This window comes from Eschrichtius robustus, chromosome 15 (genome assembly GCF_028021215.1).
Source record: "Eschrichtius robustus isolate mEscRob2 chromosome 15, mEscRob2.pri, whole genome shotgun sequence".
Taxonomy (NCBI): Eukaryota; Metazoa; Chordata; class Mammalia; order Artiodactyla; family Eschrichtiidae; genus Eschrichtius; species Eschrichtius robustus.
The window spans coordinates 25,289,058-25,310,977 of NC_090838.1; the positions used below are offsets into that span (position 1 = coordinate 25,289,058).

The following is a 21,920-nucleotide window of genomic DNA, read 5'->3' on the forward strand; positions in this document are numbered from 1 at the left end:
GTGTCCGAGGAAGGTAACACCTCGGAATAGCAGGGTGATTTACAGCTCACAAAGCACTTGCCTGTTTGATTTTCACGACCACCCTGCCTTGCCTCTGTTCCTAAGCTCAGAAGGGAATTCAGTCATTGCTCAGCCCTGATAGACTAATAACAGCTGACAGACACATCTCAGTTTCAGGCCATGTCCTAGAACATTCCAGAAGATCAATGAAACGGGCCTGTGTGGATCTCAGTGCAAATACCGGTTTTATTTCTAAAGCTCTTCAGTTTTCATCATGCTGTAAAACAGTCTAGAATATTCTGAAGAAAGGAATTTTGTAAGAAAGTGTGTGTGTGTGTGTACATGTGAGTGTTTGGTGTGTGCATTCTCTAGCAATGAAGGCTGGCTAATATATGGCAGATGTCAGCATTTGGTGTGATTATGGTGATTAATAAGCATTTCTCACATGCCAACCAGCTGACAGTTTCATTTCTTAGTGACATCAAGCACCGGGCTCAGCTGCGTGGTTTACACTGTCCTCCTTCTGTGGCCAGAACCGTGGATCCCATCCAGCAGAATGTTGGATATTTTATACAGTGAAGGCACATGACAAGGTCACACTGTCCACCTAGCACCAGGTAGTGATGAAATCACCCGTCAGAGCAAGCAGAGGGGATCCTTGCCTTTCTCCTATTGTCTTTTCCAACCTCAGACACTTGGGGGGATTTAAGTCAAGTTCATGAAGCCCAGATAGCACATCACAGTAAGGGAAACAAGCCTCTGAGCGCTGCAGTTCCCTTATGTAACTGGAGTTTTTAGGTCATATATTTATAGACGTTTAGATCCAGAGAAGACCTTAAGAGATTATTCCAGTCCAATCCTTTCATTTTGCAGTAAAATGAAGCACAGAAAAGGGAAGTGACAGTCTAAGGTCACAAAGATAGTTAGAGACATGGCTGGGAAGAGAACCCAGGCTCCTTGACTGTTTTTTCTCTGGCCTATCTTGATTCGAGTAGCCTCATTTGTAGATGGGAACTACTGGCTTCAGTTGAAGATTTTTAAACCTGATCTTTTTTTAATGCACAAAGGAGAAGAGGAAGAAGCTAATGCATTGTAGATACTCAATAACTGGGTTTGTTGGCTTTTGGTGTTATAGAATAATCTTACTTTATGCAGCTTAAGAAGATTAAATCCAATTAACCTTGAATTTGTTTCATTCTTTATTCTCTCCAATGAAGTGCTTAGAGGTTTGAATCTCACCCCACTGTCCCATTGCAAATCTGAGTGTGGATATGAGGTTATAATATGACGCTCATTGGTTTGAAGGAAAAGCTTTCGGAGGAAGGCACACAGATTTAGAGTTACTTTGGTTTACGCTTCTGGAGGTTTGTGGAAATCCTCTTTGAAGGACAGACGCTGTCAACACGAGGTTATACAGGCTGTCCAGTGAGTTGGAACATAGCACAAACACTTCCTAAACCTATTATTTCAAATACATGATTACAACAGACATGAAATGATGCTAATTGCCTATTAGCCACTTGGGCCTAACATTTCCGAATTTGCTTATCATTGTGTTTATAAATCATATTTTTGATCAAAATCTTCCAATGCATTCACTGTTCTTCCAAACACCATCCTGATGAATCACACCGTTGTCATCCTGCAACTTTTATAAATTCATGTTCTGCAGGGCAAGTTCCATCTTCCATGGAATCCCCAGTGTAGGATAAGAAGACTCCAATGGGGCTTTTTTCTTCAGACCTTCAGAGACCAGGGTTTACAATTTTCTGGTACATCAGTGACACACTAGGAAGGAACAATAGAGAACTTATTGCAGGGTCTTCACATAGCTCGGGACACCAGTGCCAACCACCATTCCAAGACCAGACACCACTCTGCAGTCCCAGCTGGTGGGAGTGCCCCCAGGGCAGGACCCCTTAATTTCCTAGTCATTCGTTTATTTTTATTAAGCACGGTCCATGTGGTAAGCACTGTGGCAGGCTGTGGAGATCCAGGGATGACCAAATACAGAAGTGGTCCTTTGTCATGTGACACAGTCCTTCAAAAGCACAGTTGGCTCATGGATCAGCTGCTCATGCAAATCCATTGCAGGGATTTTAAATCACCGGTGTGTTGTAGCATCACAAAGGAAGGGGCTTAGGTTAGAATCTTTGCTTTAGGTCTAGGGCCTCAGAGGGAGGGGCTCATCAAATCATTGAGTTCTGCATCAGACTGTTTACAAGGAGCTAACTTTGCAATCTGTGTGCGCTTACTGGGGGCCATGCAGCACCTCTGCCCTGTGAGAATGGGGTTTGGGTAACGGTCAGCACTGGGGCCACGGTGGGAAGGTTCTGGGCTATGGGAAGGTTGCTGCCCAGGTGTGGGCATCTCACTGCCTGGGAGCCCCGCACATGAGCTGTGTGGTCCTCAAGCTGAAGCTAAATCTACTGGAAAACCTAAAGGGCAGCCTGACTGGGGACCCATCTGCCTTCCTCACCCTCAGTACTGACGGCAGATTTGCCTGCCCCCAGGGCTTCTCCTGTACCCTTCCCATCCCTGGAACACTGGGTTCATGAGTACCCACTTCATCTTGAAACCCAAAAGGCCTATCGAATTTCCTATCAAATACCCAAGAGGAAATCCAACTTGGGTATCAGGAAGAATCCAGTTCTGCTAACTCAACAGAGGCTGCAAAGGCAGTTGGAGAGTCCTGTGTATGCAGGGCCCACTTCAGCCCAACTCAGAGAATGCGCTGCTTCTGAGGCTCCAACAGTGGATGAAACTGTCCCGGCACAGCCTCCTTTTGCCAGGCATTGTCTCCACAGGCATCACATAGGGGCTTCCCCAAAATGATTCCAGTGACTGTGGAGTTCACTGCTACACACGCCTCCAAGGTAGTAACCGATCACCACGTAGTGCAATCATCTGGTTTCCTAAAAGGCTGCAAATTCTTCAAGGACACTTATGTGTCCCCAGTATCAGCATGGCACAGGGTAATCACAGAACAAATGTGGTCCATCTCATTCATTAATTAATTCTTCTTTTTCTCTCCATCTCCTTAGTACCTCACACAGCGTGTTTAACAGAGAAGGGTCTCAAAAATGCCAGGGATGGGCACAAAAGATTAGGTTCTTCTGGAGTTTTATCCATCACCCTCAACTTTATGGAAAATAATGAAATCTGTGGGTGATAAATGTGCATCAAACAGCCCTCCTTCCTCTCAGGAGGCCTAGCTGCAAGCTGCAGCTTTAAGGGGTTTCTTGTTATTTTCCTGCAGGTTGGAGGAGGTACCTCAACTGCATAGCAGAGGGCGGGGGTGGACCCAAGGCTTCCCAGTTGAGAGAGAGCCTACCGTCTCACCCCTCTCTCTGCAAGAGAACCTTCCCCAGCCTATGCCCCGCCTCCCCAGACTGAGCGGGCATCATACCAGGGTGGTGAACTTGTCCACGCAGGCATTACGGATTTTCTCCGGGGTGGCGGGGCTGTCTAGCCGGAAAAGCTCCTTCGTATTATTATCTGTGTGCTGAGCCCGAGCTGCGCGGATGGCATCCTTGATGGCAAAGAAGATGGAGGCGCCCAGAAAGAGGGGCGGCTCCCCAACAGCCTGAGTGGGCAGAGCAGAGTATAGGCGGGGAGTCAGGGGAGGGCCCAGCTTCCACATCTGCAGGGCTGGGGATGCCGGGTGGCCCAGCCAGCAATAGTGGCTGCATCGAGCAAGACAGGAGGGACGGTCAAAATTAATCAGAGGCTGAGAACAATCAGTCTAGTAAATGACTCAACCTTGTGGGTCTATTTCTTCTAACTCTTACTATGTGATTTTCTCTGATGACACCATGCAAATACAATGGACCGTTGAAAGTTATATTAAGTAACTATATTTTACAGACAAAAAAAAAAATCTGACCCTTTCCTCACAGCAATAAGCCTAGGGGAATAATCCACCTGCAGCTCTGTCACCAACATTTACAGGCATCATAATTATTCTTACAATTTTGCTGAAATAGAGGCATCATGACAAATAGGAATTAAACTATTTTCTAGCAGAGGTTGTTTTATCCCCCCAAAGCATAGATCACAGACTGCCTGTATCAGAATCACTAGGGACACTTGCTAAAAATGCAGTTTCCAGGGCTGTACCCCAGACCTACCGAATTAAAATTTCTAAGGGTGAGCCCAGTGGAGCTGCATTTTTATCATGAGCTCCACCGCCCAGTGATCTGATGTGAAGTAAAGTGTAAGAGCCAATGGCAAGGATCACAAAGTATCCCAGGCCCTCCCACAGTAAAGTAAACCGTGAGATGAGCAAAGGGCTGTGTCTCATTGGTTACAAGTAATTATCTGTCTTCCTTCCTAGACCAACGACTGTATCAATCAGCTTGATTGATTTTCAACCATTTTTTCATACTTATTCAGGGCATGGAGGAAATAGAGAATGGTTATAACCATCCAGGAGTGCTGATCAAGAATTAAGGTGTAGTGGTGGACCCTGAAGGAGGTGAAAGTGTGTGCACAGAGGCACTGCCCCATGTGCAGTGAATAGGCTGATTCTCATGAGACAACATGGGTGCTGGACCTGTGAGGTCATCTCTAAGATCAAGCATCGGGAATGCACACCTGAGACGGGGGTGTAGGTCAGGGTTCGACCTACAGGACTGAACTAAGGAATCCCTCTGAGCGTACCCGCAAGAGCTGGCTTGGACCACACAGAGGTGATGTCATCCTTGACCCAGTTCCCCATGTTCCCAGGCAGGACTGCCCACCCCTCCATCGCCCTCACCAAGGCTCGTGTCAGGCTCTCCTCTCTCTTCCACACGAGCCCCCCACAGACCCACATGGCGGGTGGCTGGAGGCCCTCATCACCACCCGTGGTTTCCCACAGTGTAGACGGGAAGGTAGCACAGACCCAGGGCAACAGTACCTTGGATGCATAGATGGCCTTCCTGTTGGGACAGTCGCGGAGCAGGGACACTCTGAACTCCGTGGGGATGCTGCCGAACGCAGGGATCTTGTAGGTGCTGGGGCCGCGGGTGTGCAGGCTGCCCTCAGGGGAGTAGTGGAGCTCCTCCAGGGTGAAGAGGCCCAGGCCCTGGACAAATGCCCCTTCCACCTGCAGGGCAGGCAGAGACCGTGGCTACCCTGCCTTCCCGCCCCCCTCACCCAAAGACAGGTGTTGCTTCCCACAGCGGGCACCAAGCCCCACCTGCAGTGGAGCCTGGAAAGAAGCTGAAAACAGCCCCCCACTGCTTCCCTGGCTCCCTCCCCAGCCCAGGATAACTGATCTGGGCCTTTGCCAGGCATCAGTGTAGGCAGAGCAAAGGCACTGAGGTTGAAATCAGTTTCAGAACTTGTCGGCCATTCCAGGAGGGACACGCAGCTGTAGGCGTAATTTCCCATTAGAACCTGCCGCGTGGCAGATGGAGATGTTCCTTCCACGTTGCCAGGGGAGAAATGGCGACCCCGAGCTGAGAAGCAAGCTCGTGAGCTGATGGTGGCTGAGCGTCCCACAGGGGCCCACGCCCCTCCTGTGTGCTGAGTGGGACCATGCGCTTTGGGGCAGCCCCACAAGAGAGGAGGACTTTCCTGGATAGTAGAATTGAGGCTTTTTGAACTCCCAGCCCTGCCTGCCCTCCGGGAGAAGAGCGCCTCTGCTGTAGCTTACAGATCTCTTAAAGGGCACTGCCATGCTCTGCTGGCCCACACGTCTGCTCTCCCAGCCTCACTGCTCAGAGTCGTGATATGTGGCACCATTGTAGCTAAACAAGTGTGTTTGGGGGAGACCGGGGGCTGAGCATCTGTGTCTGCCATGCTGAGCCCTGCGCCTGCCTGTAGGAGGGGCTCCTCACCACAACTGTTCAGTGAGTTAATAAACAGATTTATGACTAAGTTTCTCTATACTCAGTAACTGTCCAGTTTTGAGAAACACCATGAACATTTTCTGCCAGATGTTCAATACCTCAGTTCTTGATTCCTCCCTCTGTCTTTTTCTGTTCTGCTGCTCTGCTTAATACTCTCCTATTTTCCAAAAGTGATTTTCTTCCAGCCATCCCTTTATTCCTCTTGCTGGAACCCATGTCTTTTGCTCCCAGGACCCTCCACCACCCCGTGCTTGGTAGCATTTACTTCCTAGTGTGCAACAGCTGTCCTCGGTGGAAGAGGAATGAGGAGGGAGAAGATGCCTCTGACCCGAGACCCCGCGGCCTGCACATTGATCCCAAACTCAATCTCCACTCCCCCTCATGCTCCCGCTCAGACTACGCACGTGTGCGTGTGTGTGCATGTGTGCGTGCGTTTGAGTGTGTGCACACCCAGTGTTCCCACCACCCATCATCTTGTTTTCTGATGTATGAGTGCCCTTTCCAGGTTTAACCACGTGGATTTGTCTTCCGCCCCGAGAGGTGGGTGGGCTCTCATCTACCTAAATCCCACTCAGGGAGACTCACTTGGTACCGTGCTCAGACCTGCTTAAAAATGACAGTGGACAACATGCTGTGTCTGGGGACCCTAGGAGGTGGTGGGGCACATCAGTGGCCAAGTCTGTCACCACTCTGACCCCCCAGGAGTCTTACCTGTCCAATGTCGATGGCAGGGTTCAGACTGGAGCCAACATCCATGACGATGTCTGTGCGGAGGTTCTAGTGCAGACAGCAAAATAAAAGCAGTTTGAAAAGAAAGGGATGTGTGGAATGATAGATGGGTCTTGGTGACCCTTAGGTTATTAAGTGCCAACCTGAGTAGTACTTTCACAAGCAGAGCACTCCGGGCACACTCAGGCAGGAGTGTGAGTAGGAAGGGCAGGTCCCCAGGTTCCTGAGGCTTTGAACCTGTCTGTGTCTGGGTTGATCATGTAAGGAAGGGGTTCACAAATTACATTCCACAGGCTGAACCCAGCCTATCCCCTGTTTTTCTAGGGCCTGTGAGCTACAAATGGTTGTCACATTTTTAAATGATGACAAAAATAAAAAGAATATGTTGTGACACATGAAAACTATACGAAATTCACATTCAGTGTGCATAGATTACATTTTATGGGAACACATCCATGAGCATCTGTTGACACACGTTCATGTCTGTTTTCACACCACAAGACAGAGTGAAATAATTGAGGCAGAGCCTCTGTGGCCCAGAAAACCTAAAATATTTACTCTCTGGTCCTTTATAGGAAGTTTGCCAAGGCATGATTCAACACATTGTTTTCCCAACCAGAAAGTTCATTCCTATCAGCTCTTTGTATTGCAATTTCAGACGTTTCTCTTTTTCCCTTTAGTACTAAAGTTTTGTAAACTTCTTACCTTATGATCCCCTGTTAAGCAGTCAATTTCCACTTCAGAGCAAGCCACCCCATAGGTGAAGTAGTGGAAAGCATTCCCTGAGTTTGTCTCAAAGCTGTAGCCAAGGTTGGGTGTCCTGGGGGAGAGAAGAGAAAATACTGCACATGTATTAAGAGGAACATGCTCCCCCACTCATACAAACACAAATAGCTTGTCCCATAAAATCTTAAGACCCTAAAGGTTTTATTTTTTATTCAGCTGTTCTTCAAAAAAGTCCATGAGTTTTGAACATTTTGAACCTGTTCATGAAACCCAGGCACTCCGGAGCACTTTGTCCCTTGTCTCTGCTCTATTTTGCCAATGGCCTTTATATGAATCATTCTGCAGAGCAGAGCAGTGGAGGGTCCCAGCATGCTGGCCTCTACATGGTAGAAAGAGAGGTGACAGATCTGCCTGAGCTCATGAAGGACATGTAAGCTACACTCCAAATGATCTACTGAATAGGAATTCAAGATCTCAGAACCAAAGGTTCTTTCTGGGCCAGCTTGTGAGCTGTTCATACAAGTTCACCTGCTCATGGGGCTGCTCACCTTTCTCAAGGTGAAAGGTAGTAAGATCAGTACCTCGTGCCAACTTGGGTGCCTCTTAAAGCAGCCACCTTGCCTGGTATTACTCCTCATCTACAGACCCCTTCTAAGTTTCAACAAATGATTTGAGCAGAGGGTTGTTAATAAAAACAGATGCTCTTTTATAATTTTTTTTTCTTTTTCAATCCTGAATATCTTATAAGATTCCAATTTTGCATGAGTCAACATATACGAACGTATGTGTGTGTGTTCTCTGTTTATAACACTGTATCTGTGTTATTCTATTCACTACACAGAAATAATGATGTGAGCTGATGTGATCAGAATCTGCATGAAAACAAAACCAATACAGGGCTGAGGGAAAAGGCTTCTCCCAGGAGATCATCACCTTCTTTGACCTCTGACCTCACCATCTTCATCTGGGTGTTCCCTGATATAACCCCAGTTTTATCAACTCTAAAAATGAAAGAGGAACTTATGAGAAAATTTGCATTAGTTTGTGTTTGTGTAGGTCAAATATTACATAACCCAAGGAGCACTGGCAAAACATTACTTTGCCCTAAAAGTATATATATACATTTATATTACACGTATATTATATATATTCATAAATTCACACAAGACCTTTTAAAGCAAACGTTGAACTATTTTCCAAATCCACTGATCTGTGAAAGAAAAGGTCCTAGTTAAATTTCCCAGAGAAAGCTAAAACATTATGGCTGACAGTAAATACGATCATATCTTTTTACAGCTTCTAAAGCTGTTGGACAGGGTCTCTGCTACTGAATTTTAAAGTTGCGGAAGATACGTGCTCTTTTTCTAAAACTCACTTTAAGTCCCCTGAATTCTGTATTTTGTAACAGGACTACGTGCTCTAAATCCTCCTCTCATTCTTTTGAAGGAAAGCCTCCTTAAAGAAATCTGACGCGTAGCACAAAGTAAAACACACGGGTAACTCGGAACACCAGACGCCTTTGGTTCTTGCTGAGGAGAACGCTGAGGCGGGAGTGGCTGGTAATTGATGCACTATGTCAATAAATGAGGAGACAGGTTCAGAGAGAACCAGTGATTCCCCCAAGTGGAATAGTATACTTTAAGACCAGAACTAGAACAGAGGTCTTCCGATATGCAGCTCATGCTTTTGGCACAGAGTTGGGTAAGCCCACGTATTTTAGAGGATCTTTAAATTGAAGCTAGTGGAAGTCCATTGGAGAGACAAGCATTTTGGTGGAACTGCTCTCTCCTGACCATAGGCTGACAGAGTTCAGTGCTGGAGGGCCCTGCAGAGGTTAGGATGACAACACACTGTAAGATGGGCGAGATCAGTGCCTTACTTACCTGTAAAATCCAGTAGCAGACAAGCTCACTGTACCCCGGTAGGCAGCCATGACCTGAGGAGAGGAAATGGCCATCAGGAAGGGGGAACCATGGTTTCCAGAAACCCTGGCCCAGCACTAAACTTTCAGGAGCTCGTCCTCCTCATCTGGAAGCTGATCAACTCTTTTTACTACTGATTCTCACTTCCATACCTTACCTCCCCTTCTCACCGTACCCCCTGCACTAGGTCCTCCTCATCTGAAGCCTGGAGCACTGCAGTAGCCTCTTAACTGGTCTTCCTGCTTCAAGTCGCCTCCTCGCCCTGCCGTGTAGCCCAGCCAAGTCAGAGGGATCATCTTAACACACCACACTACCCATGTCACTTCCCTACTCTAGAGCTTTCCACGCCTCCCCATTGCCTACAGAGCAATAGACCAAATGCCTGACATTCAGGACCCCAGTCTTCTCTCTGGCTTTATGTAACACACACGCCATTGCTACTCCAGCCTAAATCAAGTGTTAAGTCTCTCCCAATCCTTCATGTCCCCACACGTCTGCACCTTTGTTTATGTGGGTCCTCTGCTATATCTGCCCAAATCCTTTTCTTCCCTCAGCAACCAGCTCAAGCTTGCCTCTTCATCCACTTCTCCTGTGATTACTCCCTAATCTGGGCATTACAACAGCAGCTCTGTACACTGCTCATTTGATACTTAACATGTTAGCCTTGTGTTCTTATTTATACTTTCCTATTAATAAAGCTATCCATCTCTCCACCCATTCTGTCTCTTTAGCTACATAATAAATTTTCCTTCCTTCCTTCCTTCCTCTCTCTCTCTTTCTTTCAATATCCACAGCTCTAAGATTTAATTTGTTACTGATATAGTTTGCATCATAATCATTGTCAATTACCAAGCACTTTACTATATACCAGATGCTATTGAGTCCTTTACAGATACCGTCTTACTTAATATTCAGTGCAATCCTATAAGATCAGCATTTATGAAGATTATTATCTTCATTTTACAGATGAGAAAACTAAGGTTTAGAGAAAAAATTTCTCTAGGATCCTTACTATATGTGTGTGATATCAAATATATACATAGATCATAGTGGTGGCAGTAATGGCTTGTTTTTCAGTACAGTACAAACACTAAAGAGCTTTGATGCCTGTCATCTCCTGATCACACCCTTCTGATAATGGCCTTTTGGGGGTTATCTGCCTATAAGGAACACTGGACTACATGGCCGATAGTTGAGGACAAAGCCCAGGTCAACGGATCGGAAAGGCATTATTAAAAACAATTACGTTGCCTTACAAATCCATACTAAAATTCAAACTACCAAAATCAACCCACATTCATGTGGTATCTATGAGTGTGGGCAGGGAAGTACAGGTTGTATGAGGCATAGTAAGGTGAGTGAGTCAGAGAGAAATAGCTTATTTTCTTTGACTCTATTGAGGGAGACTTGTACTATCTGTGCTGGTTCACGTGTGGTCACCTTTTATGTGTTACTATTATATCCAGTCCTTTCACTCCAACATTAGGGGAAGGTGAGGCAGGGCCACCATTGCTATTTCTGCTCATGGGAGCAGCTGAGGTCTCCCACCTGAGAGACACTTCCTTGCAGCTCCCTCTGAGGGTTTTTGACATGCAGGCTTCTGAACCAGAAATCAGAGAACCGGGCTCATTCTTATCATGAGTGCTTGTTGTGTCACTCTTAAAATCAGAGAGACGATATAAACTCGTGGGCAGTATCTTTTTCCCTGCCCCCTCACAGATAGAGTCTCCGGACCCCAGAGCTGGGCAAGGGGAGAGGCTCCTGGGGCAGCCCTCCGAGAGATGGAGGTTTGGAGAAAACGAGGCTCATCAAGACTGCAAACAAGTGGGGCGAGGGACCAGCCCCAAGGGACCAAGACTTCTCAGTGAGGCAGAGGTAGCACTCACCCCATCTTCTGAGGCTCAGGGTAGCCAAACCCCTAGTTCCCACAGGGCTGTCAAGATTCTGGATCAAAAACTCTCCTCAAGTGACTTCCCTCAACTATGAACACTGTAGAGAGGGGCCCAGTATGGCTGAGCACTGACTTGTCCTGTGAAAGCACACAGAGCACCTCAACTTCTCTTTGCGTGTGTGACTAGATCCCAACTTCTTATTCCTGCCCAGGATCAGGGACAAAGCCCTGCTCTTAACTTCACTTTAATTTGCAAAAACGACTCGAATCAGCTCAGACTTACCCAGTCTTCCCAGGAGCCACTGGGATTCTTTCTCTTGAAGGGTTCCAGCCTTTTCAGGATGGTCTGGCAGGCTTCCTGAAGAACACATGCCCCGCATGGCAGACACATCAGTCCTCTGCGTTCCCAGACCCAAACAAAACCCCGAGGTCCTCCAAGCGATGCTGTGCCCAGAGTGCCACTCAGATAGCCCTTGCCACCCTCTTGGGAATGTCTGAGTCCCCGGGTAGAAGCCGTTGGCCCTTGCTTGGAGAACACTTCCTGACCCAGTCCTGAGGCTGACAGAGGGGGAGATGTTGAGGGATCCCTAAGGAGGTGCCTTCTCCCATCAAACGCCTTTGTTGGATGACATCAAACAAAGCACGTGGTCTGACCTGGCTGACCCCACAATCGAATTTCAATTTCGCTCCATTGTCTTGTGTCCTCCCAGAATCCCCTGCTTTCCCTCCAGCTGCCCTTGCCCTCCCACGTTCATCCTTCCTGGCCTTGATGGAAGTGGTCGTGGGTCTTGAGCCCCTCTTTTAGCTTGGTGTCCCCTGGAGAAGAGAGCCAGAGGCATGGCCACAGCCGCGAGCCTGCAAGGAACCACTCCAGCCCCCAGCCCGGGGACTCTCCAGGCCCCCCGCCTTGGGCTGGCCCTCAGCGCGGTGGCCCCTGAGGCTCCTTACGTAGACGGCCTGTCCGTAGATGTCGGTGCTGACAGAGGCAGCCGTGGGAGAGCTGTTAGGCACAGTGTTAGTACTTGTTTCGCTGATGTAGATCTTAGAGGTGGGGATCTTCAGAGCTCTGCTGGCCACCTGCGAACAGAGAGGACGTCACCCCCTAGGGAAGCACTTGGCTACCTTCTCCCCAAGATGGGATTCAGATTCACTGTTACAGGAAAGAAAATCATCTCGTAAACCATAATTCTACTGAGACTCGGATGCTCTCACATCTGTCTGAATCTGAAGCAGTACTTTATGGAGTGGTTTGGTTGGATTAAAAAAAAGTCATAAATGTAATGGTGATGAACAATGCCTTTTTAAACTAACCCTGGCTTTTAAAAAAATCCAGTTTGGCCCATGCCCACAGGCCAAGCATGTATGCCAACTCTAACTCAGCGCCCCTGGGAGGAGTGCCGTGTGAGTGAGGGTAGCCAGCTACCTTAATACGCATAACACACACACCTTACACACAGTCACAGAGCCCTAGAGGGCTGGTGATGGAAGTGGCCTGAATCATCACCTGGCCAACCCCTTCGCACAGATGGGGAAACTGAGGCCAAGAGGAGGAGCAGACTTGCCCAGGGTCACATGTAAATGAGCAGCAGGGCTAGGGCCAGAGCCTAGGCCCGCCTCTGCTTCTGGTATGTGGCACTGCTCTCTTTTTCACAGCATCTTCCCTCACGCAGACACCACAGTGCTGGGGCGGATGCCCACGGGCTCCAGACTGCTCACCTGGACCATCTTGGTGTGAAGGCCTTGGCCCATCTCTGTGCCCCCGTGGCTCACCAGCACAGAGCCATCTGTGTACACATGGATCAGGGCTCCTGCCTAAGGGAAGAGAACGATACCAAACAGAAAATTCAGCAAATCCTAACTCAGTTTAAGGCCTGGGACCAAAAGTACTGGAGCCCAGGAAAAAGAAAACCAGCAGTAGAAATTTGGATAGAAACCTCAGACAGAAAAATCAAAGCAGTATAAATCTCATGATCTAATTATATAGTCTTTCAGTAGTTTGCAAAACTACTTTTTTTTTTTCATATCTCTCTGTCACCCATCCTAAGAGGGAGGTAGGTCTTTGTCCTGATTCTCTTGACGAAGAAATGGGATCAGAAAGGCAGAACAGATGTCCATAGTCCTATAGGCAGGAAGATAAGAACTAGACATTGACCCCAGATCAAATAGGGATGTGCAAGTTCAACTTTCATTTAAACAGCAAAGAGTTCCTCTGGTCAGCTCTGTTCCCGTGACAATGGGCTTTCCCTTGCAACACTGCAAGCAGAGGGGGAAATGGGGCCCCAGTGCAGTGGAGATGGACAAAATTATATAAAGCAATTACCTGATTCAGAAAAGGAACTGTGAAGCTTATTCCAAATTTGGTAGGAATTATGCACAATCCTCTCTTTTTCCAACAATTCTCCCTGAAGGAAAAAAAAAAAAATTCTCATAGCAGCTTCTCCACTATATTCATGTCAGATTGGACATATCTTAGGTCACTATCTTTGTAAAATTGGGACAAAGCATCCTTGGAATTGCCCACTTAGTCTCTGTCATAACTGAGTTGTGCTTCAATTGTGTAGACAAAATGAGAACAGTGGAAATTTGGGTTCTAGATCCTCCAGTGGAGCTGAAACAGGGCCCACCCTTGAAAGTCTTGACTTTAAAGTGTCACCGCTCTGCTTCCCTGAGTGGGATTCGGATTGGGTCAGAGTGCTCTGGTGATCTTGGACTGTACTCGCCCCAAGGAGGAACTGTGGCTCGCTGATGATAATGATAATACTTTCTTTGTGCTGTATATTTGCTTATCCAAGTAACTCTGTCAGAAAGACAGAGCCAGCACAATTATCCCCACTCTACAGATGATGAAACTGAGACCCAAGGAGACGGAGTGACTGCCAAGGTCACATTTATAGATTAGTGTCAGAGGTAGGCACATAACGTGGTGTTCTTAGTCCCAGGCCGGTGTTCTCTAGAACATTGTCTGCCCAGAAGGCACACAAACGTATAAAGATGGACCACGCTGACGTGCTATGACGCTGAGTGCTGTGAGCCCCGAGCCCCAGGGCTGAAGACCATTTCAGGATCTCAAAGAGATGGCTGTGACTGAGTTAGCAAACACAGCAGCCTCCTAAGTTACCTATTAAGTTATTATTCTTATTTTGAGTTCAGCAAGAAGGCTATAGAATCTGAAACCCAGAGAGCCCCACAACGTCAGGCGCCTCCCCTCCTGGCGCTTACTTGTTGAACTTGTCAACCTCAGTCTTCCGGTCGTGATACTGAGAGCTCTTCAGGCATTCATCCCAGCACCTGGGCAAGTTGAAACCCTCAAGCCTCTGGTTGAAGTGTGTCAGGTCCCCTTCTCTGTACAGGTTCTTCCTCCGTACCTTCCCAAGGAGAGAGACACTGAGGCCTGGTCGGTGGCAAGAGACCAGGGGGGCATAACTGGAAGTTGAGCTTCCCGCCCCTCACCAGCACCTGCCCATCCTCTACCCCCACGGAAGATGTCCAAGATACAAAGCAGGCTAACCCCCTCTGACTTGTGCCCCCAGATTCCCCGCTTACTTCCTCTGCAGGCAGCCCACAGGTCACCGCGACGTCACTCATCCAGTGCTCGGCAATGAACAATGCCTGGGGGCCCCCAAAGCCCCGGAAGGCCGTGTTGGAGGGCAGGTTGGTCTTGCACAGCCGCCCAGTGCCCCGGACATTGGGGATTTTATAGCTGTTGTCCATGTGGAATAGAGCTCGTTCCATTATCTGAAGCAGAAGAAACCAAAATGGGAGAGAACAATGCATGGATTTCATTGGCTCCTCAAAAAAGGAGTTTCAAGGGCTGTGCCCATCCCCACCTCTGCCAGGCCCACAGTCAACTGTCCTTCCTCAGGCCCAAGTTATTGCTTTCCTGGGGTATTGCAAACCTCCTTAGTGCACTCCTGGCCTCCTGTGTCTCCTCCTTCTAATTTATGCCTCATTCTGAAATATAAGGTCATTGCAGGTCAAGCACTTGCTTCAAAGTGGCACTTACTATCTCCAGAGTGAAGTCTGTATATCTTTAAGCATGGAATTCAAGACACTTACTGACCTTTCCCCAATACACTTTTTTTTAAAAAAATAAATAAATTTATTTATTTATTTATTTTGGCTACGTTGGGTCTTCATCGCTGCCCACGGGCTTTCTCTAGTTGCGGCAAGAGGGGGCTACTCTTTGTTGCCGTGCGTGGGCTTCTCATTGCGGTGGCTTCTCTTGTTGCAGAGCATGGGCTCTAGGCGTGTGGGCTTCAGTAGTTGTGGCACGCGGGCTCAGTAGTTGTGGCTCTTGGGCTCTAGAGCGCAGGCTCAGTAGTTGTGGTGCACGGGTTTAGTTGCTCCCCAACATGTGGGATCTTCCCGGACCAGGGCTCGAACCCACATCCCCTGCATTGGTAGGCGGATTCTTAACCACTGCGCCACCAGGGAAGTCCCCCCAATATACTTTTGATCCTCTTTTCTGACTGCATGTTACTCTCACCCGTGAGGCCCCTCCCCACCATATCCACCTGCTAAAATCCCCATTCAGCTCCCACATGGAGGAGCCCCTCCCAGATCTTCTAGTTGGAATTGATCACTTGCCTCTTTTAAAAAATTGGTGACTTTATTCCCATTAAACTTGTACTGCAAATAGTTTAAAGAATCAAATACTTCCATAAGCCATGTTATGCAAAACAGCAGCCGCCTCCACTTTCTTCCTTCCACTCCCCAGAAGCAACCACTTACTCTTTGTCAGCTATTTACATTGTCTTCCACATCTCTAAATAATGTGTTTATATTGCCATTTCTTGACTTGTTCGGTTTTAGACTTTTTATACTGTTTTCCCATCATGGAAAACGAGGATTTAGTTCCCGCCCAACCCCCTTTCTCTACATATACACCAGCTTCCTGTCTCCCCTCGTCCTTGTATAGTTATACTTTCTTCTCATCAACCGTCCATTTAATCATTCTGTAAACATCACTTACAGTTGAACCATGTAGTTATACTAGGTTTACTTCTCTTTCTTGGGGGATAATATTTTCCCCCTTGGAGTTAACAATTATCTTTATTTTTTTCATTTGCTTCATTTTCTATGCACATATTACTACAAATTTGTTTTCAATATGTTCAAACACATTTGATTTTCTATCAGTCTCATCTTTTTGAAGAAATTGTTTCTGGAGCCTTCTGGCCAGCTTCAATTTAAATTGGCAGCCCCTAGGCTTCTGTTCAGCTGTCACCCAGGGGTTTTCCCCTCACATTCATCCCAAGGATTCCCTCTGCCTCTCTCCACATTGAATCTCCTGTTTCTAGATCCCATGTCTTCCCTTTTCTTAGTTTTACACCCTTATATTATTGGAGTACAACCGTCAATATCTTCCCAAAAAGTGTATATCTAGAGGTACATTTTTGAGAACTTGCATGTCTGAAAAGTCTTTATTCTACTCTCACCCTTAATTCATGATTTGGCTGTATACAGAATTCTAGGCTGGCAATAAGTTTCCCATTTACCCTCAGCATTTTTGAAGGCATTTTACTAATGCATTCTAGCTCCCCAGTATTGAGAAATCCAACCAATACCTTTCCAACTCTTGGAATGAGTTCCGTTTTTTTTTCCTCCCTGAAAATTGTAATATCTCCTTTGTCCCCGGGTTTCTAAAATTTCACAATAATGTAAATTAGCATAAGTCTATCTTCCTTTATTGTGCTGGTTACTGGATAGGCTCTCTTAATCTCAAAATATATGCCCATCAGTTTTGGGAAATTTCTTGAATTATTTCTTAGTAGTTTTCCTTCTCTCTCTTTTTTCTATTCTTTCTTTCTGAAACTTCTATTATTTGGATCTCCTGGACTGGTCCTCAAATTTTCTTGTATTTTCTTGCTATTTTTCCCCATTGTTTTCTCTTTTTTTAAGAGAGCACCTCAAGTTTCTTTCAACCCTTCTGTTTTCACAGTTTCAATTCACAAGGCTTCATTTTTATTCTTAGACTGCCTCATTTTTATAGCATCCTGTTCTTTCTTTAAAGTGTAATAACTCATCTCTCTGATGAGCTAAATGGTAGCTTTTGTTTGTTTGTTTCATTTTGGCTTTAGTTTACTTCCCCATTTATAGCCTCTTTCCCACAGGTTGCTTTTGGGGGTCTTTGATTTTTTCAGTCTTAGTCATCCTAGATGATTTTTATATGTCTCAATTCCATTTTTGCTTTCCCTTAGCACTTTGTCAATTGCACTTCATTTTATCTTTGATTATCTGTCTCCCCCACCATACTGTGACCTTCTTGAGGGCAGAAACAATGCCATATTCTTCTATACGTCATCACCCTAGGGGGTCGATAAATATTTGCTGGATTGAATTTTAACACTCGTAAAATCTTTGGGGACAAGTCCTATATCTTTTTCAACCTGATTTTCAAGAAGCAAGTGTTATATTCGGTGAGACTACCAGAAATGTTTTCTTTTTTGAACAGTTTCCTACATTAGATCTGAAGTATAATGTTTCCTAATTGAGCCAATTAGAGAAGCCCTTGGCACATTCAAAGTGGGAATAATGGGGAACTTCTGCTTCTCCTGAAATGTTTGACTTTTTTTTTTAATAAGAATCTATGCATATATAACTAATATGGTTATAAAATTAAGATTTAAAAAACTTAAAATGTAGTACCACCAAGGTAACTTGGTTAATTTGCAAAATGACAAAAGTATATGTCATATGAGAAGGTTCAAAGCAGCGTTATCCATAAAAGCTAAAGACTGGAAACAACCCAAATGTCCTTAAAGTGGTGAATGGAAAACAAAAAATGGTCTATTCATACAATGGAATATTCTTCATCAATAAAAAGGAATGAAGGAATGATTCATGCTAAAACACGGGTGAACCTCAAAAACATTATTCTGAGAGAAAAGAAGCCAGACATGAAAGACTACATAGTATATGATTCCGTTTATATTAATTGGCCACAAAAGGAAAATCTATAAAGACAGAAAGTAGATTAGCAGTTGTCTGAGCCTGAGGGGTAGGAACAGGAGTGACTGCAAGTGGGCATAAGAGATAATTTTGAGGTGACTGAAGTGTTAAAAAAACTGGATTGCAATAATGGTTACCTGACTCCTTAAATGTACTAAAACCATTAAATTGTAAAACAGTTGACCTTTGAAAAATATGGTTTTAACTGTGTGGGTCCACTTCTAAGCATACTTTTTCAATAAAAACATTGGAAATTTTTTTGGAGATTTGCAACAATTTGAAAAATCTCAAGATGAACTGAATAGGCTAGAAATATCAAAAAATTAAGAAAAAGGTATGACGTGAAGGCATAGGATATATGTAGATATTAGTCTATCCTTACATAGGTATAACATAAGTGATCTTAAATATAAAATAACATGTTAGTTTTCTTACTGTTTTATAACTTTGCTTTCAAAGAATTACATTACTGTTCAGTACGCCCCTCTCTTGTAATTGGAGAAACTGCCTATCAGCCTATCATCACAGGGAAGTGGGTTTTTAAAAATGTTACAATGTTTCCAGTACTATATTATGTCTATGACTGTAATCATATACTATATGCCATAAAAATTACTGTATGCCATAAAAATTTTATAACGATTCATTCATTAGTGTATAGGCTAGGCTATCCTGAAGCAATCGTATTGATTACACTGGGCTACCATAAAGCAATCATACTGCTGCTGCTTCGTTATCAATGCATGAATCACTGTATCTGTAAATAAACATGAATTTCTCTTTCACATTATCTTTTCATTGTTGATGTCTAGTGTTGGTAATTCATATAACATCTACAGTGTTTTGTATCATATAAGATAATATTGATGTAGGTACTTACAGACAGACGGTTCATCTTATAAACAGATTATGTAAATTTATAGTATTGATAAATATAGTACAGTACTGTATTTTCTTTTCCTTATGATTTTCTTAAGAACATTTCCTTTCCTCTAACTTGCTTCATTGTAAAAATACATATATAATACATATAACATATAAAATATGTGTTATTGGACTGTTTATGTGATTGGTTAGGTTTCCAGTCAACAGTAGGCTATTGGTTGGTAAGTTTTGGGGGAGTCAAAAGTTATACACAGATTTTTGACTGTGGGGTTGGGGGGTGGAGCCCCTAATGCCTGCGTTGTTCAAAAGTCAACTGTCCTTCAAATGGGTAAACTTTATGTTATGTAAACTATATTTCAATTAAATTATTCTTAAAAAGGTAAATCAAGTCATTATTTAAAATTCAAACATCACAGAAATGCATAATATAGAAAATGACAGTTAGTACCCCCCTTAATCCCACCCAGTCACTGTTTGGAGTATGGTCTATCAGACTTTTGTCATGCACATCATTATACACACACACACACACACACACACACACACACACACAAATTAGTATTACATTCACGCACTCAATGTCACCATACTATACATAAAGTTTTGTAACTAACTTGCACTAAATGTCACCATACTGTACACAAAGTTTTGTAACTAACTTTACTTGTTGCTTGGCAAAATATCTTGCACCAGAAGAATGAGTTTCTAGTCAGATAAGTAGTATGATCACTTCCATGATCTAGAGAATAACCAAGGATGGAGAACCTGAAGGTGGGGACCAAGTAGGAGGCTATTGCAACAATAGGCAAGAATTGAGGAGGCCTATTCCCGCGTGCGCAAACAGGCTATGGGGCACACCCATGACCTCCCAGTCACCCCGGATGCAGGGGCACTTCCTACATACACCGAGAGAGAGGTCCTGGCTGTTCCCGACATTGCTGTAGTGATCCACCTCCAGAGCCACAATCTTCCCCGTCTTCATGAAGCCAACCTGAAAAAAAGGAGAGTGAGTTCTCAACTGTCCCCTTCCTTTGTCTGTCTCTAACCATCTCCTCCCAGCTTATGCTACCTGGAGAAACAGAAAGAATAAGACATCCCACCACAAAACAAAGTAGAACTTAAGAGATCACCAGACTTCACAGGTGAAGAAGAGAGGAACTAACACCTCCCCAGTGATGGACCCTGGACACCCCTTCTCCCTACACTCCTCCTTCTTCCTCCCTACTCCTGGCTTCTCTTTCTACCAGCGGAAGTGAGGAGGTAGAAGAAAGAACATTGGTCATGATAGGTCAGGGAGGGGAGGGCCGGGAAGAGAAACTAGGAGAGAAACTGGAGACTCCCTCACAGCTTTTGGCCAGAAGACAGCAAAAGTTACACCTTGCACAAGCATGAATGTGCTTTCACATCCCCAACCTCGTGTAAACTATCTAAACAAACCCTGACAGGTCATTTCATGAGTGAGGAACCTGAAACCCCAAAAGACCAAGTTACTTTCTTGGAGCCCACAAGAATTTGGGAATAAGAGAAACACAATCCCTTTTGGTGAGTTAAATCATGGAATAAAGTCAGAAGAGGCTAAAGAGGAGATATTCAAAGCCAACCTGTGGAGACAGAGGGCTCCCAGGTTTATAGCACTAGACTGGGACCTGTAAGGCTCTACTGGTGTGTAGAGGGGAGGATGCATGGTCAGAACAGTAGTTGGTCACCCACAGAAGCCCAGAAAAGGGACAGTCTCACAGGGCACTTGGGTAGGGCCCAGCCATACATGGTCTGGCCGAGCAGGCACCCTAACGGCTTATACCTGACCAGGCCCCTGGAAAGTTGTATTTCTCATTGGAAATTACTAAGTGGTCATTCTGACTTTGACATCAGGCTGTAAACACATTAACATCAGGCCATCCTGTGGGATGGATTTACCCCAGATCCGCTGACAAATCATGTTTCCGAGCCTGAGTGGACAAAGACCAGATTTGGACCACAGCAAGTTCACAAAAGTCATGCACAGCGTCCTGTGGCATCTCTTGGGAAGTGGCCTGCCAGCCTCCCCCAGGATCACCCTCCTATGTTGCTGTTGGTTGATTTGAATTTCTCTCCTTGTTATCCCTTCTTTGAATTTCTACAGGTAGTCATGACAAAAGTCAGAGTATATCCCAGGATCCCTGAATCTTTATCCCCAGTTTCCTAAGCAGAGGGCACTGCCCACCCGGCACAGCCCCCGACATCTAGAACCTTGTATCTGGCCAAGAAGGGGTGTCTGCCGCCAGTTATCAGCATGTCCTCATCACGATCCAGCATGCAGCGCACCGGGTAGCCAGTCCTGGGGGAGGCACCAGAGCGTGAGAAACCTCTGCAACAGCCCAGCCCTGTGAGTCTCAGGGATAAAAACAGCAAGGAAGCCTTCTTTCTCCACCTGGTACACTGGGCTGCTTCGCTGTCTAGACACTGTGCTGGACAAGGTGGGGGACATGCAGGTGTGGGGTATGGGGTGTGGAGTGTGTCCTTGCCATTGGAGTCCTCACAGCCAGGTAGGAGAGATAGGACATGGACACATGCATCTGAATACAATGAACCAGGTGACATTGCCCTCACCCTTATGCCCACGAGTTCTAATAACCGAGGGCTGTGAAAATTTGAAGCAGGGGGAATCTATTTCCCAAAGGAGGAAATCCAGGAAGCCTTCCTGGCAGAGGCAGCCTTATTCCTCTTCCCAGAGCCCACGGGGGGAACTCACTTGTATGCAGCCAGGGCCACAGCCACAGTCATCATGATGCCCCGGGTCTCCTTCCCTCCAAAGCCTCCTCCCATTCTCTTCACTCGGACCAGAATCCGGTTTATTGGAACCCCCAACATTTTTGCAACAAAGGACTGTGGGCAAAGGAACAAAATACTCCCAGTGAATGCATATGCCACCTGGACTTACTTCAGGCCTGACCCAGAGCCTACCCGACACACAGAAGCCTAATTACTGCTATGAACTCT

General features: G+C 45.7%; 1 protein-coding gene across 1 annotated transcript in view; it reads right to left on the minus strand.

The window, feature by feature from the left end:
• Positions 1–274: 274 nt before the first annotated feature.
• Positions 275–21,920, minus strand: part of XDH (xanthine dehydrogenase) — a 61,213-nt gene continuing 39,567 nt past the window's right edge. Inside the window, exons 22-36 of the mRNA XM_068563952.1 lie at positions 21,673–21,806; positions 21,171–21,258; positions 19,846–19,932; positions 14,649–14,840; positions 14,325–14,470; positions 13,426–13,507; positions 12,822–12,917; positions 12,054–12,182; positions 11,389–11,463; positions 9,176–9,228; positions 7,272–7,386; positions 6,549–6,614; positions 4,901–5,089; positions 3,410–3,586; positions 275–1,788 (exon numbers count right to left, since the gene is read on the minus strand). Coding sequence (XP_068420053.1) covers positions 1,738–1,788; positions 3,410–3,586; positions 4,901–5,089; positions 6,549–6,614; positions 7,272–7,386; positions 9,176–9,228; positions 11,389–11,463; positions 12,054–12,182; positions 12,822–12,917; positions 13,426–13,507; positions 14,325–14,470; positions 14,649–14,840; positions 19,846–19,932; positions 21,171–21,258; positions 21,673–21,806 — 1,680 coding nt within the window. The 3' untranslated portion in view covers positions 275–1,737. The remainder of the gene's footprint in view (positions 1,789–3,409; positions 3,587–4,900; positions 5,090–6,548; positions 6,615–7,271; positions 7,387–9,175; positions 9,229–11,388; positions 11,464–12,053; positions 12,183–12,821; positions 12,918–13,425; positions 13,508–14,324; positions 14,471–14,648; positions 14,841–19,845; positions 19,933–21,170; positions 21,259–21,672; positions 21,807–21,920) is intronic.